Source organism: Suricata suricatta, chromosome 7 (assembly GCF_006229205.1).
Source record: "Suricata suricatta isolate VVHF042 chromosome 7, meerkat_22Aug2017_6uvM2_HiC, whole genome shotgun sequence".
Taxonomy (NCBI): domain Eukaryota; kingdom Metazoa; phylum Chordata; class Mammalia; order Carnivora; family Herpestidae; genus Suricata; species Suricata suricatta.
The window spans coordinates 29879460-29897375 of NC_043706.1; the positions used below are offsets into that span (position 1 = coordinate 29879460).

At 55.6% G+C, this 17916-nt stretch overlaps 1 protein-coding gene across 1 annotated transcript in view; it reads right to left on the reverse strand.

Annotated features, from left to right (window-relative positions):
• TNXB (tenascin XB) overlaps positions 1 to 17916 on the reverse strand; it is a 53899-nt gene that overhangs the window by 18029 nt on the left and 17954 nt on the right. Inside the window, 11 exon segments of the mRNA XM_029943153.1 lie at positions 257 to 559; positions 702 to 1010; positions 1519 to 1827; positions 2090 to 2368; positions 3584 to 3883; positions 5077 to 5379; positions 8976 to 9335; positions 11660 to 11965; positions 12318 to 12608; positions 14342 to 14635; positions 15744 to 16112. Of these exon segments, the coding sequence (XP_029799013.1) occupies positions 257 to 559; positions 702 to 1010; positions 1519 to 1827; positions 2090 to 2368; positions 3584 to 3883; positions 5077 to 5379; positions 8976 to 9335; positions 11660 to 11965; positions 12318 to 12608; positions 14342 to 14635; positions 15744 to 16112 (3423 nt within the window).

Genomic DNA, 17916 nt, shown 5'->3' on the forward strand with positions numbered 1-17916 from the left:
GGGGGGCTTGCTCAGATGACATCTCACAAACATGCTGGGGAGCCTTCAGGGCCAGCTGTGGGGAACCCTGGACAGCCACCAGCACAGCTCATGGGGCCCTTCTCTGCCCAGGTGGACCCCTTGGTGCCCAGGGGGAGGCTCAAGAGGCACCAAGGCTCAGCCCCCAGCAAAGGGACCTCCTGCACTCCACTCACTCATCACCAGAGAGAGGTGATCCCCTGGCTGGCCCCACCTGGGGATTCCCCCACCCACTCACCTGTCACCCCAAAGGCAGAGACGGGGCCCATGCGCTGGCCATCATGGAAGCCATACAGGTTCATCTTGTACTTGTGGTCTGGTTCCAGGCCTGAGATGGTGACCTGGTCCTCATTCCCTGGCACCCTGACTGCCTTGGGCTGCCCATCCCCGTTCTTGTACTGGACCAGGAAGTGGTCAAACTGGCCCTCGGGGACCGTCCAGGAGAGGTGCAGGGAGTCGGGGGTGGCGTCTGTCACTGCCAGCTGCCCCAGGCGCGGCTTGATGGGAGGTTGTGAAGGTTCATCCTCCTCTTCCCTTTGCACTGAACATAGACAGGAGAGAGAGAGAGAGAGAGAGAGAGAGAGGGAAGGACCTGAGAGATAGGCAGGATGACCACGGGGGCCTTTGCTCTCCTCTGGGCTTTCACAGCCATTTGGAGAGTTAGCAGAGCTCTCCCTGCTCACCTGTCAAGGCCTCAATGTGGGTAGGACCCACACGCTGCTGGCCATGGAAGCCATATAGGGTCACCAGGTATCTGTGGTCAGGTTCCAAGCCAGTGAGAATGATGTCATTCTGGTCACCATCTAACTTGACTACTTGGAGTTGCCCATCTTTGTCAGTGTACTGGACCTCAAAGGAGTCAAAATCTCCCTCCACCACTGACCAGGAGAGATGCAAGGTGTCTGGTGTGGCTTCCTCCACAGTCACCTCCCCTAGGCGGGGCTCCGGCCCTGGAGGACCTGTGGCCTCAGTTTCAATATCTTCCCTGGAGGCTGGTTCAGAGAGACAGGGAGAGATGGGTGACTGGTCTGTCACTGCAAACTCTCCAAGAAAAAAGAAAGAGGGAAAGAGGAAATGTGGTAATAAAAAGGACTAACTATGATACAGGGGGTTGAATTTCCAGATGATTATGCTGTGTTAGAAACCAAGCACAGAATATGCATTGTATGATTTTGTTAAAAGAGATACTTACAGCGGCAAAACTATAAGGAGAGAAAACAATTAGTGGCTGCCAGAGGCTGAGTTTGAGAGAACTGATTGCAAAGGGGCATGAGGAAATGGGTTTCCTGGGTCAATGGGAATGTTTTATATTTCAGTTGTGGCAATGGTTTTAGGACTTAGACATTTACTAACATGCATTGTTCACACAAAATTGTATGCAAATTATGCCTCCATAAACCTGATCTCTTCCACTAAAAGAAGGGAAATAGGAAGCTCAGAAATCCCCTGGCTTGGTCAGGCCAGGGGAGCTGATGCCAGGAGGAGGGACAGCCTACTCACCGGTCACGGCGATGGCCGAGATGGGACCCACACGCCTGCCCTGGTGCAGCCCGTAGAGTAGCAGCTTATACCTGCGGGCTGGGTCCAGGCCCGGGATGCTGACCTCCCTGAGGTGGCCCTCCATGGGCACCACCTGCGGCTGCCCCTCCCTGTCCTTGTACTGGACCACAAAGGAGTCAAACTGACCCTCAGGAACTGTCCACGAGAGGCTCACAGAGTCTGGGGTCACGCTGGTCACCCAGAGCTCCTCCCCAAGACGGGGCTTTGGGGGATGCTTTGCTTTAGCATCGTCCACAGGACTCCGGATCTCTGAGATGGAGACAGAAAGGAAAGAGCTGAGCTGTTTCTGGTAGTCTGGGTGACCTCCAGGGGCAGGACTGAGAGGTCTGCAGACAGGGCTTGGCCATGGCTGAGTCCTGTGGGGCCGGTGCCATGGGACTGTGCAAGGAGAGTAACAACTGTGATAGCAGCCACCGCAAGTGGCCACCTGCTTCTCTGGCCCGACAGGGTGCTGATGCCTTCCCTGGGGCACCTACGGGAGCAGACCTGGCCCTGCCGGAGACGCTCTCACCTGTGGTGACCTCAGCAGTGAGGGGGCCGTGGCGCCTCTTGCCCAGCAGCCCATAAAGGAGGAATCTGTACTTTCGGCCAGTGTCCAGAGGGGTGATGGTGACCGAGCGTTCGTGGCCCTCCACGGGCACTACTCGGGGCCCATCCTTGTCCTTGTACTGGACCACAAAGGAGTCAAAGTCCCCCTCAGCAACTGTCCAGGAGAGGCGCAGAGAGTCCAGGGTGGGATCTGTCACCCGCAGCTCCCCAAGGCGGGGCGGGGCCCCAAGGCTGGCATCACCTTGGGCAGTTGAAAGAGTGGAAAGATTCTTATGTTTATTTTTCTTATGTTTATTTTTTTCCAGAATGACTCTGACTACTTTCCGCTAGAGCTGGAAAAACCCAAGACTGCCCAAATGATCAGTGCTTCCCCAAAATATTTCCATCACCCTCCCATCTCCGCCACGATCCCCAACTGGCCCATGCCTCCCTCCACTTAGCCAGTGTGACATCTCTGGGGAAAAAAGAATCCCTAGCTTCCTGCTTATCTTATTCCTCTGACTTTCCAGACTCTTCCCACCTATTAAGGACTATTTTCCTAGCATGGTGCAGCTTGGTTCACTTGTTTTCTTTCACCAAGAGGCCTTTGTGATCTGACTGACCCCTGGGGAAATCTGAGGGTCCTGGGGACATCAGAGGGGACAAGAGATCCCCAGTGAGTGCAGACAGCAGGTGGGAAAGCAGGATGTTATGATGAAGGGGCCCTCACAGACTTGGGAGAGGAGTGGGGGCTGACTACTTGGTGGGGCGGATGAAGAAGGGGAGCTCACATGGAGAACGGATCTGGTCTTTGTTCCATCCTGAGGCCTGAGAAGGAGCTGGCCCACTGCCTTGTTGGCCAGGGAGAATGCTGACAGCATTGTTATTGCTAGAGTTTTCTGGCATCAGGGAGCCCCCAGGGGTAGGGGAGGGCCTGGACTGAAACCCAGGAAAAGGGCACAGCTGGGCTGGAATGGACTGAGACTGGCCGGGCAGCCAGCCCTGCACTCCTCTGGTTCCCAATTTCCAAGGCTCCAGGAAGAGGGCACAGGAGGAAAAGGGTCTTCTGTGGCCGGCAGATAGGGGACACGATGGGACAGTGGGATAAGAAACTGGGTGACAGAAAAACTCTCAGGAGGTGACCGCTGCACAAGGCTGATGGCTGCAAGGCCTAGGCAAGCGGAAAGGGCTCCTGGTTCCCTTCACCCCTCCCCCGGTACCCCCAGTCTCTCCCACCTTCCAGGAAGGGTCCTGAAAGGGTTTCTCCCATTAAACAGAAGTAGAAATTATGAGAGGAGATGAAAAATCAACCTGCAGAGCAGACCTCGGAATGGACTCGTTTTCCTTGAATTGGAGCAGGCAGTATGGCTTTTCAGATGAATCAGAAGAGATGGACAAAGGGAAGGCCAGCAGAAGGAAAGAGATCAGGCAGTGTGAAGAAGGGTGGGGAGACTGCTGGGGGTCTGGGGGCTCTCACCTGTCTTTGCCTCCACAGAGACTGGGCTGCGTCTTTTCCCATCTTGAATCCCAAAGAGCAGGAACTTGTATTTCCTACTGGGCTTCAGGCCGGGGACGGTGACCTGGAGCTGGTCTGCGGCCACAGGCACCACCCGGGGCTGCCCGTCCCTGTCCTTGTACTGGACCACGAAGGAGTCGAATTCCCCCTCAGGGACCGTCCACGAAAGGCTCACGGAGTTTGGGGTCAGGTCTGTCACTGTCAGCTCCCCCAGGCGTGGCTCTTGGGGGGACTCTGTGGCTGGGACTGGGGGGAGGGGAGCTAGGATCCAGGAAAACAAAGAACATGGCTGAGATCTTGGGCAGGAGAACTTCCTCCTTGAACTTCTGGGCTCCCAGGGCCTCAAGGGAGCCTTAAACTAAGATGAGAAAGTGTTACATCATATTTTCCTTGACCTTTAACTGAAATGTAGCATTTCCTTCAATGATGAATATAGGTGACCACCCACTGTGGGACCAGCAGTACTTGTGATTTTGTCACCGTTAAAAATCAACAGATGCTTTCCCCTCACCTTAGAATTACTACAGAAACTTCAAAATACCATTTATACTCATTACCAATTACTTCTAAACATGGTATGTTATTATACATTCCCCTAAGTCTTATTATTTAATGAATGAATAAAGAAGTTTCTGTATTACTAAATGATAAATTTGAATTTAAAATATTTTGGTGGCTTCCTCTGTAATCCTATGCATTCATTTTATAGATTTTAAAACACTGCTTTGAGGGGCACCTGGGTAGCTCAGTCAGTTGAGAGTCTGGCTTCAGTTCAGGTCGTGATCTTGAGATCACAGGTTCGAGCCTCACGTCGGGCTCTCGGCTATCTACATGGAGCCTGCTTTGGATCCTCTGTCCTCTCTCTCTCTGCCCTGCCCCCGCTCACTCTGTTTCTCTCAAATAAACTAACTTAAAAAAATAAACTTAATTTAAAAAAATAATAAAACATTGCTCTGAGAGGGATCCAGGGGTTTCACCAGAAACTGTGGCAGAAAAATGGTGGCAACCTTTGCCCAGGAAGCCAAGAACAAGGGCACCCAGGGTGCTAAGGGCCTCTGGGAAGAGATTCAAGGGATGTGTGCCATTTAAGCTCAACTAAAAAAAAAGGGCATCAGGGGGAGGTGGCAGCTGTGTCCAGGTCACAGCAGGGTTTTAAAGAGAAAGGAAGGGAACAGCTGTGCACAATCAGGGGAGACAGTCTGCAACTGGACTGAGATCAGATGGAAGCTAGACATTTCTGCCCAGGGGAAAGGGCAGAATGGAGATGGGGACTGGGAGAGCAGGGAAGGTTCTAGCCTGGGGAAGAAGCCAAGAGGTCAGGGATCAGACTAAGGTGCCTGTGACCTCAGGAAGGACCTATGGAGGCCACTGAGGCAGGCTCTCAGGGAGGGTTGTGGGGTGGGGGGGATTCTGGGTAACCAGGGATGCGGACTGCCTCACCCCTGCTCACTCACCGGTCGCAGCTACCACAGAGAGGGGGCCCACACGCTGGCCACCATGTAGCCCATAGAAGTTCATCTTGTATTTGCGTGCAGGCTCCAGTCCGGGGATGGTGACCTCATGCTGGTCTGCGGCCACAGGCACCTCCTGGGGCTGCCCGTCCCTGTCCTTGTACTGGACCATGAAGGAGTCAAACTGGCCCTCTGGGACTGTCCACGCGAGACCCACAGAGTTGGGGGTCACATCTGTCACTGTCAGCTCTCCCAGCTGTGGCTCCAGGGGGTGCTCCGTGGCTGGAGTCTCTTCAGGTTGTGGAGCTAACACAGAGACGGAGGGAGGCCGTGGGGAAAAGCCCCTCTTTCCCGGGTTAGTAGTTATGTCTGCTGTTTTTGTGGTGCCCACCAGGTGCTCTGATGTAAAACTACACGAATTTGGCAACATCTGTCTGGCCCCAGCCCCTCACTCAGTCCCCGCCAGGATCTGGGGTGGTGCTGGGGCCAGGGAGGGGTGTTCACTGTCACTGAGGCTCTGGGAAAGCTGCCGAACTTCCCCGTGTCAATGGCTCCAAGCCCTCCCCTCACCCAACCCCCCATCCCCCGGGACCCACAGACTCGTGTTTGCCTGGCATCTTCATTGGGTGCCTGGTCTGTGTCTCAAACACATTAAGTCCAAAACCAGGCTCCCGGACTTCCCCCACACCTGCTCAGTCCACAGCGTCCCCAGCTTGGCGAAGCTTCATTCTAGGCATTGTCCGAGTCCTCTCACACCCCACATCTAGCCTGTGAGGAAGTTCTGTTGTCACCCCCCTTCACAGTTGACACCCCTCACTAACTCCGCTCCTGCTGCCATCTTCCAGCACCACTGGCTCTTACTGGACTACCCGAGTCTCCTAAATCATCTCCCTCCTCCACCTTCACCCTGCCTCTGATTACTGTTAGTCAGAGCCTGTTTCCAAAAGGACTTCCATCTCACTCAGGGCAAAAGCCAAGTCCTAACAATGGCCTCTGAGGTCCCACATGATTAATAATCTCTCACATACTCCCTCCCCCCATTCCAAACATTCCTGGCTTGTCCACAGATGGTCAGGGCACTTTCCCTCTGCTCTGGATCTTTTCCCAAAGGCTCATGTGCCTCATCCTCTCCTTCCTTCAGGTCTTCCCTCAAAGAGGCCATTTCCTACCCCCTTCCACCCATACACCATCTCGCCTGCTGGACTTTGCTTTTCTCTCCAGGGCTAATCCCTGTCATGTCCGGTAGCACTGACACATTTGTGCAGTTTGGTGTCTGAGCGCCACAGGCAGGGGCTTTGCCTTGCTCATGGCTGTGTCCCCAGCACCTGGCACACTGTGGGTGCTCCGCAAATGTCTGTTAAGTTACTGAGTGGTCTGCGCGACTCTGCTGGGAAAGGCCGAGCTCAGAACCTGTTGGTCCCCACTGCCCCAGAGTCAGGCGAGTGTGGGTGGCATTCCTCAATAGTGACCGAACCTGGAAGGTGGTCCCAAGAAGTAAAACAGTGGAGGGGGTTGCTGGGTGTGGTTCCCAAGAGCTGTTTCCTCTGGCATCTGCAAGAGGATAAGACTAGGCTCCAGACAGATAAAACCTGCTTTAAAAATGTGCTGTTGGTGAGGCCTCAGAAAGACAGAAATGAGTCTGAGCGGCGAGGGCAGCACTGAAGGCAGCTGAAGGTGGGTGGGAGTGGCTGCATCTACTAGGTACCAGGTATGAGAGCTGGTATTGTATTTCGTGTTCCTTTGAGCTCTGATAGTTCCTGTAGCAACCATTGCCTGGTCTTTCCATAAGGAAGAGAAACTGTCCCTCACCATCAAATAAACCTTATTGTTGTGGCTTGGCTTACCTGGAGAAGGTAGAATTCTAACTACCCATGGACATGGCAGTGCCATGTTGCATTTGACATAATCTTTTTCTAATTTAGAAATATTTCTTGGGGCATCTGGGTGGCTCAATCGGTTAAGCGACTGACTTAGGCTCAGGTCATGATCACACGGTTCGTGGGTTTGAGCCCCACATCAGGCTCTGTGCTGACAGCTCGGAGCCTGGAGCCTGCTTCAGATTCTGTGTCTCCCTCTCTCTTTGCCCCTTCCCCGTTCATGTGCTCTCTCTCTCTCTCAAAATTAAATAAACATTAAAAATTTTTTAATTAAAAAAAAAGAAATGTTTCTTTTCTCCCTTTCTTTCTTCCTTCCTCCTTCCCTTTCTCTTTCTCCCTTCCTTTCTGTCCTTCCTGTCCTCCCTCACTCACTTCTTTCTTTCTTTCTTCCTTCCTTTCTTTTTTTCTTACTCTTTCTTTCTTTCCTTCCTTCAAAAAATTTTTTATTAATGTTTTTTATTGATTTTTGAGAGACAGAGAGAGACAGCATGAGCAGGAGAGGGTCAGAGAGAGAGGGAGATACAGAATCTGAAGACAGGTTCCAGGCTCTGAGCTAGCTGTCAGCATAGAGCCCGACGCAGAACTCGAACCCACAAACCGTGAGATCATGACCTGAGCCGAAGTTGGACGCTTAACTGACTGAGCTACCCAGGCGCCCCTCTTTCCTTCTTTCAGTATGTTTCACACCCAGCATGGAGCCCAATGCAGGGCTCAAATTCACGACCCTGAGATCAAGACCTGAGCTGAGATCAAGAGTCCGACACTTAACTGACTGAGCCACCCAGGCGTCCCTAGAAATGTTTCTAACAGGCTGTATACGTATTTTCTCCTGGCAGTGGTACAACATGTGCTACATGCCAGGCACAGCCCCTTAGTCAGCTCAGCAGGCTCCAGCTACCCATCACTTTCTTGCTCTGATAATGGACATCACGTTTGATCACAAAGCTAAGAACCAGGGAAGCCATAAATAGAACTTGATTTGTCAAATTCCCAAACTCAACTTCCTTTTACTGTACTGCCTTAGTTAGCGCTCAACACAGATCATCCTCACCCAGGGACTTAGGGACAGGGACTCACAGAGCCCCGTGTGGCTTCCTGGGACAGACAGCAGACCAAGGATCACCCTAAAAGAAACCCTCACAACACATTCTGGGCTTGGCACAAGCCTCCACCTTGCCACTTCAGGCCCGAATGACAGTGACTCGAGGTGGCTTTCCCCTCTCCCTACGCTCAGGGATAACTGAAGAACAAAAAGAAATTAGGAGTAGAAGCCACCCAAGTCACTGTGAGGTTGGGCCTTGTGGGAGTACAGAAACCATGCTCTGAAAACTTGTTTCTCTGCTTTTAAGCGTTTAATCTTTCTCCTTAGAGTAAAAGTTGGAAAAGGTGTGTCTTGAAAAAGGCATGTCTGTTTCAGTTAGCAAAGGGAAAAGAGAGGCCCCTTTCCGTGACCAAGCTGGGCAAGTCAGCAGGAGAATCCAAAGTCCCAGAGGTCTGCCTTGATTCTGGCACCCAGATTCCCTAGGCAGGGTCGTCTGTGGTGCCCAGGTGTCCCTGTACCTGGGCCCGAGACAGGGTGTGCAAGGGATGTCCTTCTTTGCTCCAAAGTCAATCACTGTATGAGTGGTAAAGAAAGTTTCCAGCTACTGATGGAGAGGCCCCATGTCTCATGCACATCTGACCATCTAAGCAGCTGAAACAGCCAAAGAGGACAGAGGAGACCCCAGACTCAGGATAATCATGATCATCTTTGTGGCTGCAGGGTGACTGTTACTGTCCTCATTTTACACACGAGGAAACAGGCACAGAAAGTTTAAAACTGCTAAAGGTCACAAGGCTGGTTATAGCCCAGTCCCCCGCGAACTGCTCTTTGGAGGTCCTCCCCTCCCGCGCTCGCCGGCAGGAGGCAGGGTGGGAGGGGGCGGAGGGGTCATGCTACCACTGCAGCAAGGGAGAGCAATGGCCACAGGAAGGCTGGGGGCTACTGGCGGGAGGAAAAGGAAGCAGGCCCCAGCTCTCACTCACCGGTCACGCCCACGGTGGACACGGGGCCCCAGCGCCGCCCCCTGTGCAGGCCATACAGGTGCATCTTGTACTTGCGCCCCGGCTCCAGGCCCCCGACGGTCACCTCACTCTCCTCACCCCCGACACGCATCACCTGGGGCCGCTCGTCCCTGTCCTTGAACTGGACAGTGAAGGAGTCGAAGCGGCCCTGGGGGACGGTCCATGAGAGGCTCAGAGAGTCTGGGGAGGATCCTGTCACTGTCAGCTCCCCCAGCAGGGGCTCCTCGGGGGCCTCTGGGGCCTCCGTGCTGGGTTCTGTGGGGCTGGGGGTGTCCTCCACCTCGGTGGGGCTGGGTGGCTCCTCCATAACCTCCCGGGGGGCTGAGAGAAGAGATGAGGATACAAACTTACGGCCTGACTTGCTTAGTTGGTTAATTATGACAATAAAGTATATCCAGCAAATAAAGCCCTCAAGCCATAGGCTTTGGGGTTCAGGTAGCGTTTGTATTAGCCATTCAGTAACTCATTGGACGGAGTTGAGAGAGGCCCTTGACCCCTGTAGGTACTGCTGGCAGGAACTGTGCTGGTGGATTCTGTGGGGGTGGGGGTGCCCCTCATGCCTGAGAGAAGAGCTGAGATGGGAAGAGAGGAAACTCTGAGGAACTATCTCCCATGTCCTCCGACAGTGCTGAAATCAAGGGGCAGTAAGGCCTCTTCCCATCTGCCTTCTTCCCTTACAGCTCCAGCACCTCCCTGGGGCTTTCCAGCTGCCCCCACCCCACTTATCAGGACACCAGACAGGATGTGCCTTGGCTGAGGCCTCCCTGGATGGCCCGGTCCCTCCTTCTACTTCAGACAAGGGTGGAAGAAAGGTTTGGGTAGCCATGCTCTTCCCCGGCTGGTCTAGAATCACAGCCCTGAGAGCACCTACCCACTGTCTGGCAACTAGGTCTTTGCTGAAGCTCCGTGGAGAGGGGAGACTGGCTTCTGTACCCCACTCCCTGGTCCATAGGGTATTACTCAGGGGACAGGAGATTGAGGGGGGAGCAGGCAACAATGGGCAAAGTAGGGAGATAAAGGAGAAACAAAAGGATACTGGGAAGGGAGAGAATCAGGGAGAAATAGCAGCTCATTCTTTTTTTTAAATTTTTAAATATTTATTTATTTTGAGAGAGAGAGAGAGAGAGTATGTGTGCGCACAAGCAGGGGAGGGGCAGAGAGATTGGGGAACAGAAGATCTAAAGTGGGCTCTGCTCGGGGCCCCTGGGTGACCAAGTCTGTTAAGCGTCTGACTTCAGTTCAGGTCATGATCTCACAGCTCAGGAGTTCAAGCCCCACGTCAGGCTCTGTGCTGACAGCTCAGAGACTGGAGCCTGCTTCAATTCTATGTCTCCCTCTCTCTGCCCCTCCCCCACTCCCCCACTCATGTTCTGTCTCCCTCTGTCTCAAAAATAAATAAACACTAAAAAATAAAAATTAAAAAAAATAAAGTGCTAACAGCGGAGCCTAATGCGGGGCTCAAACCTACGAACCGTGAGATCATGACCTGAGCCAGAGTCAGATGCCTAACCACCTGAGCCACCAGGTGCCCTTAGTAACTCATTCTTTTTGTTTTAATGTTTATTTATTTTTGAGAGAGACAGAGTGAGAGTAGGGGGTGGGGGGCAGAGAGAGGGAGACACAGAATCCAAAATGGGCTCCAGGCTCTGAGCGGTCAGTATAGAGCCCAACGCAGGGCTCGAACTTACAGACTGCGAGATCATGACCTCAGCCAAAGTCAGACACTTAACTGGCTGAGCCACTTAGGTGCCCCCTAGCAGCTCATTCTTATTAGTTTTGATGTGCCAGGCACTGTTCTAAGTATGTATGTTTGCACATTACCTGATGTAATTCTAATGACTCTGTGAAGCAGTAGTGACTATTATTATCCTCATTTGACAGATGAGAAAGTTGAGGTACAGAGAGATTTAGTAATTTGTCCAAGGTCCCAAAGGTAATAAACTGTAGGTCCAGGATTAAAATCCAGGCAGTTGGATTCAGAGCCCATGCTCCCACCCATGATGCTCCATAACCACAGAAACGGTGCTGACCAGGGGGAGGCTGGACAGGTGGGGGAGTGAGGGGAAGTAGGGGGACTGAGAGGGAGCTCTTTGCTCTGCTGGACAGGTGGGGGAGTGAGGGGAAGTAGGGGGACTGAGAGGGAGCTCTTTGCTCTGCTGGGAATCAGGCTGGGAATCAGGGATGTGGGGGCCTTGGATGAGGCCTTTCCATGCCAGAAAGAAGCTGGGGAAACATGGGACTCTTGTCCCTTGGAACTGCCAGCACTGAGCAGGGCAAGCAAGGGTGGGAGGGTGCAGGGAGCGGATGTCAGAAGCTCAGATATAACAGCAACCCAAGCCAGGCCATGGTAGGGGAAGGAACATAGTGGCTGAGGGTATCTGTGGGGAGAACAGCCTGGGGTAGAGGGACAGTTCCAGGCATTCGGAATGAGGAAAATGAGGCCTATTCCTGGAGGTGGAGAAGCGGGGCTGAGGCTGCTGGCTAGGTGAGAAGTCCTGGGACGTGGGCAAGTCGAGGGTAGAGGCTTGGCAGAACTGGGGCCCAGAAAGAGAAGGTGGGGAGACGTACGAAGGAGTCCCAGGGCCAGGGCCAGCTCAGAGTACTGGGGACTGGAGTGGAGGGAGGCCTGTGTGGCCCTGACTCACCTGGGGCGGCCACCACAGACACAGGTCCCACACGCTGCCTGCCATGAAGCCCATAGAGGTTCATCTTATACTTCCGGTGGGACTCCAGCCCAGGGATGGTGACCTCGCGCTCGTCACCCCTGACTGGCACTGCCTGGGACTGCCCCTGCGCGTCCTTGTACTGGACCATGAAGGAGTCGAAGGATCCCTGGGTCACTGTCCAGGACAGTCCCAGGGAGTCTGGGGTCGCATGAGTCACCATCAGTTCCCCCAGCAGGGGCCGCTCTGGAGACTCCGGCTGGAGGAGCTCCTCTCTCTTCTCTGAGGCTGTAAATAAGAGGATTCGGAGGGCTCTGGTGGCAGCCCCAGATTAGGGTTTGGGGTTTGGATGGGTTGTCACACCTGGCGGGTGGGTCACTAATCAATCAGCATGAGTGCTGAACTCCTGGGAAGCCCGGCAGAGCCAGGGTATGATACATCTTCTGGGCCTTGGGGAGCAGCTGAATGGGATGGAAGGGACCCCGCAGTACAGAGGAGGCTGGCAAGCCCTCAGCCTGGGAGTGGGGCCAGGATTCAGAGTCAGCCATCTCACTGGGAGGCCCCAGCTTGCTCCTGGCTGAGGGCAAGTGTGTGGAAGGCTGGGAAGGGTCACGTGGGAGCTTAGGTAGTTGCCCCTCACCTGTGGTGCCATCAGCTGTGAGGGGGCCATGCCGCTTCTTGTTGGCAATCCCAAACAGAGTGAATCTGTACTTGTGGTCAGGGTCCAGGGAGGAGACAGTAACCGAGCGTTCAGGCCCTTCCACGGGCACCACCTGCGGCTGTCCATTCCTGTCCCTGTATTGGACCACGAAGGAGTCAAACTGGCCCTCAGGGACTGTCCATGAGAGGTGCAGCGAGTCTGGGGTGGGATCCGTCACCCACAGCTTTCCCAGGCGGGGTGGAGTCACTGGGCTGGGGTCACTCTGAGGCACTGGGAGGAGGGGTAGAGAAAAAGGAGGAACACAGGTCAAAGAAGAAGGGAGATCCATCTCCCACATAGGGATGTTGGGTGAGGTTGTACAGGTTGTTCACTGCACAAAGGTGCATGGCTGAGGGAGGGTCAAGACACTAAAATCCAGCCAGCCTCTCCTTGCCAAGCTGTGTGCCCTTGAATGGGCTATGCTCACTAGAGGAGGGATGCCTTCTTCTAAATGGCACTAAAGCACCTTATGACCTAGTGCAGCCCTGACTCTCTGCAGCCTAGTGAGGGACTGCAGAGAGAAGGAACCCCAGCCATCCCTTTCTGTGTCTCTGTAGCCAAGGAAGCCTCCCAGGACAATCTCTGCTGCTTCCAGGCCTAACTACTAGCTGCTCTCTCCTCCAAGAGAGGGAAGTGCCATTTTTGGAGCGTTTTAATGTGGGAGGCTCTCCTTTCCCACCCCGCACCACCAACCCTTCACTCCTGCCACTGTGCCCTCAGCATTTATATGAGCTCCCCTCGGTTGCTAGCTCTCTCCAGCCTACACCCTTTCTCCTTGCTCTCTATTCCTTGCCCAGATTCCAGAAAGAGAGGTCTACACTGGTTGTAGGCATGTCCTCACCTCTGTCCCCCTCTCAATCCGGCTCCACCCTCCATTGGCAGCTCTCACCAGGGTCAGTGGTGGCCTCGCCACTGCTAAGTCCTGTGGACGCTCTGTAGCCCTGATTCACTCTTATGGAATCTGACATGTCTGACCACGCCCTTCATTTTGGCATCTAGGACACCACTCTCCCTGGCTGTGCCCCTCTCCCCAGATCACCTCCTTGGGCTCCCTGCATGCTCCTCTTCCTGGGCTCAGGCCCTGAGTGCTGTCCATCTCCAGGGTTCCAGCCCCCCTTATTGACCCCCTAGAGCCTCGCTCTGGCTCCTGCCCATCAGCACTGAGGACACGCACGCCCCCTCTTCAGGTCTCCTCTCTGCTCTCCAGAACTGCGACGGCAGCAGTGATAACCCCACAGCCCCACCACTTTCTGCTTGAGTGCCCTCTCCCTCTCAGTGCCTCGACTCTCCTCATCTATAAAAGGGGCACATCTCACGGGGCTGCTGTAGGCAATAAGTGTGATGATGCATTTAGAACATCTGAAATACATTTGACAGTTAAATGCTCACGCTGCTGTTCCTCACCTCAGCTTTTCCTTGCCTCAGGGAGTCGGACTGTCTGATCCAGACCAGGGGAGTGCCTGGGCCTCCTCATCGTCCCTCACCTCCTACATCCAGCCTCACTCCTGCCATTCCAGCCAGGCCAGCATCATGTCCTGCTGGCTCTTACCTCACTTCTCCAGCTATTCTCCGCAGCAGCCTCAGCCTCGGTGTTATTTGTAAGATAAGCATGAAATCATGTCACTCGGCTTAAAACCCTTCAGAGGTGCCCTGGGACCCACAAATGAGTGCCAAGCTCCTCATTCAGACACACAAGACCAGCCCCTTCAGCTCTCCAGGTGCCCTGCTCTCCATCCAGAGGAAACGGATTCTACAGGGCCACACTCACTGCCACCTCATTCTCCATGGCCCCCTCTGTCTGCACTGCCCTCCTCAACCTCTCTGCCCCACCTGCCACTATATTCCCTTCAGGATTCATGTCAGGCACCAGTGCCTCCAGCAAGCCTTCCCGGAGGTCACTGGGAAGACCTCCTTCAAGACCACGCAGGGCACAGGGGTAGGAGTGTGTGGCGGCTCTCACTCACAGATCTTGGCTTCAGCCACCAGGGGGCCATGCCTCTTCTTGCCCACGAGCCCATATAGCACGAATTTGTACTTGCGGCCAAGGTCCAGGTTGGTGATGAGGGCTGAGCGCTGGGACCCCTCCACAGGGACAACCTGGGGCCCGTCCTTGTCCTTGTACTGGATCACGAAGGAGTCAAACTCGCCCTCAGGGACCGTCCATTGCAGGAGCAGGGAGTTGGAGGCCATGTCAGTCGCTGTCAGCTCGCCCAGATGTGGCGGGGCCAAGGGCTTCCCAGGCTTTGCCCCATCCCTGTCTGGAATGTGGGGGACAAAAGTAAAGCAGGTGGACTCAATCACTGCCTTGTCCCTGGTCTCCTTCCCTTTCCTCAGCCCACTGGGTCCCTCCTCCCTGGACAGCTCCCTCCCTCAAAGCCTCCATTTCCCTACCCTCAGCCCTCTAAGAGTAGCCAGCCATCTCTGTTCTGGAATGAGAGCTTTAGCCCTTCCCTCATGCTAGCCTCCCCATCCCTCACAAAGTCCCAGTCCCTCTCCACGCTGAGACCTTTGAGGGAGTTTCAGCACCGCCCCCCCCTACTCCGACTGCCCTGGTTCTTCCTGAGTCAGAACCTCCTCATTGCTGCTCTGGAACCGCTGAAGACTCCTCCACCCACTTGGACTTTTCTCTCCCTCACCACCCTCTCTCCTAGTGCCGAGCCTGACCTGGAGTGGCAGAGGGAGACTTACCCTAGTCCCGTAAAGAGGGACCTGGAGGGAACCCGAGAGTCGGGAAGCCCGGGCCCTATCCCTCACTGGTTCCACAGACCTCACCCATCTCTGAAGCCCTGCTGGCTGTGGAGTTGCCCATGCTAAAGAACTTCCATCCCCAGCACTGATGGGACCATGGGGCACTGTCCACTGCCGGCCAGGCTCCCGGGGTGGCGGGCCACTGTCCTAGCATGCCCAGTGAAGGGATGGCGGGGGCTCTGGGGAAAGGAAGGGGAAGAAGGGGCTAAGGGTCAGTATCTCAGGGCTAGAGTCCTTCCCACACCTACCCAGAGAGATCTATGGGGTGGGAGGGGCAGAGGAGTGACCAGGAATTGGGGATGACATAGGCAAAGAAAGCTGCAGGTGGAGAACCGGAAGTGTACAGCCTCTCTCCTCGACTCCCTGTCCTAAACTCTCTGACGCTTTTCCTCCCATCTTCTTTTCTCCTGCCCTACCCACCCTGTTACTCCTCTAAGACTCCCTCCATTCCTCTTTCCTCTGAACCCTCAACTCCAACCTTTGCTCTCCTTGTTTGCTCTTACCATTCCAACCCAAACACCAGCACTGCCCTTCGATCCCCTCCCACTTCGGAAGCCCCGATGGCCCAGCCCTGCCCCCACCCTCAGGACACCAATCTGAACAGAGTTTAGGATATACCTGTAATGCCTTGGTAGATAAGAGGCGCAGAGGACTCGCCCTCTGGGGAGACCCCACGAAGTGACAGCTCATAAGGGACTCCAGGAGGGGGTGAGGGCACCAGAGCCTGGCGGACATCCCCAGGCAGTAGCTCCTCATGTGCCCCCGGCCCCTCGGGCACCCGAAGGCGCAGCTGGAAGTGGGCAAACGTGTCAGGCTGAGCAGTCCAAGCGACGCGGAGGTGCCCTGTCTTGTCTCTGCCCAGCACCCTCAACTCTCCTAGTTCCTGTGGGCGCTGCTGTAGTTCAGGGGCCCGGGCCCCTTGAGTGGTTGAAGGGCCTGAGGGAGGAGGCTCATCGGTGGTCCCCAAGAGGCCTGAGGGAGAGGACCCTGGGAAGGGGCAGGGAGAGAAAACAGGAGAGTCGAGAATGAGAGCAAAAAAGGAAGTCCCAGCCTTCAGGTCCTGCCTTCTAGCCTCTCAGAGCCTATAGACCCTCCCTTTTCTGCTACTGAGTGCACTCACTGGACCACCTCATCCTCCCAACACTCCTTTCCACCACATTCTTAAACAGACAGGCCTGCAGGCAATAAATAAAAGAAAGAAATCTGGCCTCACAGGGCTCCTATGACCCCCAGCCCCACAGATTTCCATGTCCTTCCCTAAGCACATCCCCTTCCCACTGGGTGGCAGTCTTGGCTTCCATTAGTGCTGCAGTGAGAAGCCTGGAAGAAAGATGTGGTGTTAGGGAAGGCGGATGCAAGGGGAGAGTGGGTAGTGAGGAGAGGGAAAAGAGGGTGTGTGGGGGGTACATCCAGCTCAGGTGGCATCTGGGCCCTAGGGGGGAAGAACAGGTCCACAACCGTCCCCAGGGCAGCCAGAGAGCACCCCTCCCCTGAGCCCGGCACCGTTCCTGTGGAAGAGACAAGCATGAAGTGAGGCAGGAGGTCTGGAAAGGCAGCTCAAGAAGCAGTGGTTTCACCTCTCACAGACACAAGCTGCCTGATGGCTTCAAGGCCATCACCTCTCCCTGCCCCCAGCAGTCCCCATGTGTCCCTTTGAGGTCAAGGCGAAATTGTGGAAAATGGTAACCACTGACAACAGCCTTCTGCCACCCTGACCGCAGTGAGTCAGAGTGGGACAGTGCTGGTTTCACGCCAGTGCCCCACCCAAACTGCTCCAGTGAGTTTTTGCAGACCCTCCCCTTCCCTCAAATACCCCTTCAACAAGGATGGCAATCCTGACAAAGTGTTGGGGAACCCTAATGACCAGGTCTCCCTGGCCCAGGGTATCTCTGAGGACCCTGGGGTGGCGATGGCTTCTAGGGACACAGGAGAACATGCTTTGTCGTAGGATCCCCTGGAGTCTGGACCAGGTAGGGCTTGAAGGCCGAGGGGAGGGGGTGTGTGGCGGTCAGAGCAGCCAGGCAGTGGGAGAACTCTTGGATGCAGACTCCAATGGCAGGTGAGGCTGGGCAGGGGATGGGTGGTCCCGCGTCCCCAGCCCATGCTACCTGTGGTGGTGATGAAGGCGTAGGACTTGGAGGTCTGCCCTGCACGCACCCCGTGGACCTCCACGTGGTAGGAGGTGCCGGGCCTGAGGTCGGGTAGGCTGACGGTGCGCGTGGTGCCCGGCACGGTCAGCTCCCCGCCGGGGCCCTCTGCTGGTGGCTGGGGCCGCCAGCGCAGTACCACGCGCTCGAAGTGGCCGCGGAGCCCGTCAAGGGACACGAGCAGTGCGCCGTCTGCGGAACTGCCCAGGACCTCGGGCTTCGGGTGGCGGGGCGCAGCCACCCGATCGACGCCTTCGGGCGAGAGGCCGTAGATGCCCTGGTTGGAGTCCCGCTTCCAGGTGCCGGGGTCGGGGTCGGCGGTAGGGCGGGGGCGACGGGGCGGGGGGGCAGGGGAGCCGATGGGGGCGGCCGCCGCCCGACGTCGCTGCAAGTATTCGTGGATGTGGCGCGCCACGGACGCGTAGGTCTGGTTGGCACGCAGTGGGTAGCCATGAGCCCGCAGGTGGCGCTCCAGGTCTTGCACGGTGCCGCGGAAGCGGCCCAGCTCGGCAGTCAGGTTGCCCCATGGCCGCCGAGGGGGCTGCGGCAGGCTAGGGCCCGGCCGAGGCTCCTCCTCCCCGTCCTCTGCGGGCCGCGAGGGCCGAGCTGGGCGCGGGGGCCGTGGGGGCCGCGGGGCCGGAACC